The sequence below is a fragment of the Hylobates moloch genome, unplaced genomic scaffold, assembly GCF_009828535.3.
Source record: "Hylobates moloch isolate HMO894 unplaced genomic scaffold, HMol_V3 SCAFFOLD_7, whole genome shotgun sequence".
In the NCBI taxonomy this organism is placed as follows: domain Eukaryota; kingdom Metazoa; phylum Chordata; class Mammalia; order Primates; family Hylobatidae; genus Hylobates; species Hylobates moloch.
In genome coordinates, this window is record NW_026652282.1 from 116,370,998 (window position 1) to 116,374,356 (window position 3,359).

Sequence of the window (3,359 nt, forward strand, 5' to 3'; positions counted from 1 at the left end):
GAGACTCTGTCTCTAAAATAAAATAAAATAAAATAAAATAAAATAAAATAAAATAAAATAAAATAAAATAAAAAAGAAATGCTCACAAGTGCCAATCACTGGCCACTACAGAAGGTTGTTTTGGATTTCATGTCCTGAAACAATTAAGTGTTGAGGTTCAATTTATTCAATTCTGCACCAAGTCTTTTGAATACATTTCCTTTGAAAAGTGTGAGGTATTTCAGTGTATAAATGAGGAAATTCACTGTAAGATTGAATGTTTATTTTCTGGCCGTGAACAGCCCTTCACAACAACAGTCATGTTCCCTCATTTGAATTTTATTTTACAGTATAGTTGTGCATTTAATATAATAGTATTTTAAATTATTTATTTATTTATTTATTTAGAGACAGGGTCTTGCTCTGTCACCCAGGCTGGAGTGCAGTGGTGTGATCTTGGCTCACTCCAATTTCCACCTCCGAGGTTCAAGTGATTCTCCTGCCTCAGCCTCCTGAGTAGCTGGGACTACAGGCATGCGCCACCATGCCTGGCTTATTTATTCTTTTGTATTTTTAGTAGAGACGGGGTTGCATCATGTTGGCTAGGCTGGTCTCGAACTCCTGACCTTAAGTGATCCACCCACCTTGGCCTCCCAAAGTTCTACAATTACAGGCATAAGCCACCGTGCTTGGCTGGCTCTTTCATCTTGATAGGACCAGGAAGTTAGATTTCTTTCTGGGCCTTTTTGAAAACTGATGCTGTCATGCAAGGTATTTAACCACCTCTTCCAAGGTTTATGCCACTTCCACATTCAGTTTCTTTTTCGTTTATTTTTTTTTTTTGTGAGATGGAGTCTCACTCTGTTGATCAGGCTGGAGTGCAGTGGCACAATCTGGACTCACTTCAACCTCTGCTTCCTAGGTTCAAGCAATTCTCGTGCCTCAGCCTCCTGAGTAGCTGCAACTACAGGCGTGCACCACCAAGCCCAGTTCTTTTGTGTGTGTGTGTGTGTGTGTGTGTGTGTGTTTAGTAGAGATGGGCTTCACCATGTTGGCCAGGCTGGTCTCAAACTCTTAGCCTCAAGTGATCTGCCCACCTCGGCCTCCCAAAGTGCTGGGATTACAGGTGTGAGCCACCGTGCGTGACCTGATTTCCAGTCTTTATTCCAGTTACTGATAAGAAATGTTGAGCTTAACAAACAAAGAAGTAGTTTACCCTGCTTAATAACCCTTCTTTCACTTTTTGTGCTTTATTCCTAGTCTATGTCTGGCCTTTCGCAGTTTGCTGGCCAATACTCCCAATTCTACATACTGGCTCTAATTTGTCTATTCCGTGATTATTCTGCTTCTGTGATTTTTATTCCTGGTCCACCACAGAATAGCACTGCCAGTAACCCCATTTACACTTAAAGTATATTTAAAAAGCTCTTGTTTACATAAAAATAATCTGGTGACGGTGTCTATATACATTAATGTATGGGAACACCATTTGACTTAGGGAATTTACACACACACACATATATGCAGTCATGTGCCATGTAAAGATGGGGATGAAACCACCTTTGCAAAAATTATAACAGTGAGAAGATTATGACAGTGAAAGAGATCTGATTTAACCAACCCCCATTTTCCTTTAACCTCGAAACTGCCCTTAGTCATCCCTGGGCTTGGACCAAGTTAACTTTGGGAGAAATTTCGTATTTATTTATTTATTTGTTTATTTAGAGACGGAGTCTCGCTTTGTTGCCCAGGGTGGAGTGCAGTGGCGCAATCTCGGCTCACTGCAACCTCCGCCTCCTGGGTTCAAGTGATTCTCCTGCCTCAGCTTCCTGAGTAGCTGGGACTACAGGCATGAGCCACCACGCCCAGCTAATTTTTGTACTTTTAGTAGAGACAGGGTTTCACCATGTTGGCCAGGATGGTCTCGATCTCTTGACCTTGTGATCTGCCCACCTTGGTCTCCCAAAGTGCTGGGATTACAGACGTGAGCCACTGCGCCCAGCCAGAATTTAGTATATACTTTAAATGGTAATAACCCTTTCCCCAAAACTAAACTGCCTTTGTAAAGCTAGTGAAAGACCACCAGGTTAGGAGGATGAGAGGAGCCTGAATTCTGCTAAAGTGTAGATATAAATGATTACCACCCATTTTTCCTGAGATGACAAGATTTACAACCTCTCAATTACTCCTACAGATAACATCACTATCCTAGAACCCAAGATTGTCCTTTTGAGATGTCTTCTCAGGTTTTTGCATTTCTGACAACCGATGGCTCCACCCAGACCCACCAAGTGGTCCTGTGGCCCAACCCAAAAGTGGACTCAGCACATACGAGGACCATTTTCCACACTCCTATGATTGCATCCCCAACCAATAAGCACCACCCATTCCTCAGCCTGCCAAACTATCCTCAAAAAATTCTAGCCTTTGAATTTTGTGGGAGGCTGATTTGAGTAATAATAAAACTCTGGTCTCCTGTTCAGTTGGCTCTGTGTGACTTACACTCTTTCTCTATTACAATTCCCCATCTTATAAATTGGCTCTATCTGGGCAATGAGAAAAATGAACTCATTGGGTGGTTACAGGGATATGCTCTGAGAAATGCACCATTAGGCAATGTTGTTATTGTGTGAACATCATAGAGTGTACTTACACAAGTAAGTGTACTACACACCTAGGCTATTCGGTATCGCCTATTCCTCCCAGGCTAAAAACCTGTACAGTATGTTACTGTACTGAATACTGTAGGCAATTGGAACATACGGTAAATATTTGTGTAATTAAACATATCTAAATATAGAAAATGTACAGTAAAAATATGATAAAATAAGATCAAAGATAAAATAAAAGTATTAATACACCTGTATAGAGCATTTACCATAAATGGAACATCCGGGACTGGAAGTTGCTCTGGGTGAGTCAGTCAGTGGGTGGTGAGTGAATGTGAAGGTCTAGGACATTACTGTACACTACTGTAGACTTTATAAACACTGTATACTTGGGCTATGCTAAATTTGTAAAAAACAAACAAACAAACAAGTTCTTTCTTCAATAATAAATTGTGGCTCACACCTGTAATCCCAGCACTTTGAGAGGCCGAGGTGGGCGGATTGCTTGAGCTCAGGAGTTCAAGACTGGCCTGGGCAACATGGCAAAACCTCACCTATACAAAAAATACAAATATTAGCTACAGGCATGTGCCTGTAGTCCCAGCTACTCGGGAGGCGGAGGTGGAAGAATCACTTGAGCCCAGGAGGTCGAGGCGGCAGTGAGGCATGATGGCACCTCTGCACTCCAGTCTCGGTGACAGAACAAGACCCTGTCTCAAAAGTTAATTAATTAACCTTATCATACTGTAACATTTTCATTTTATAAACTTT

The 3,359-nt window shown here is 41.5% G+C and overlaps 1 protein-coding gene across 1 annotated transcript in view; it reads left to right on the plus strand.

Moving 5' to 3' along the window:
* The window catches only part of LOC116811200 (glyceraldehyde-3-phosphate dehydrogenase-like), a 15,418-nt gene extending 13,062 nt beyond the window's left edge, over positions 1 to 2,356 (plus strand). Inside the window, exon 3 of the mRNA XM_058441360.1 lies at positions 2,226 to 2,356. Coding sequence (XP_058297343.1) covers positions 2,226 to 2,356 — 131 coding nt within the window. The remainder of the gene's footprint in view (positions 1 to 2,225) is intronic.
* The last annotated feature ends 1,003 nt before the right edge of the window (positions 2,357 to 3,359 follow it).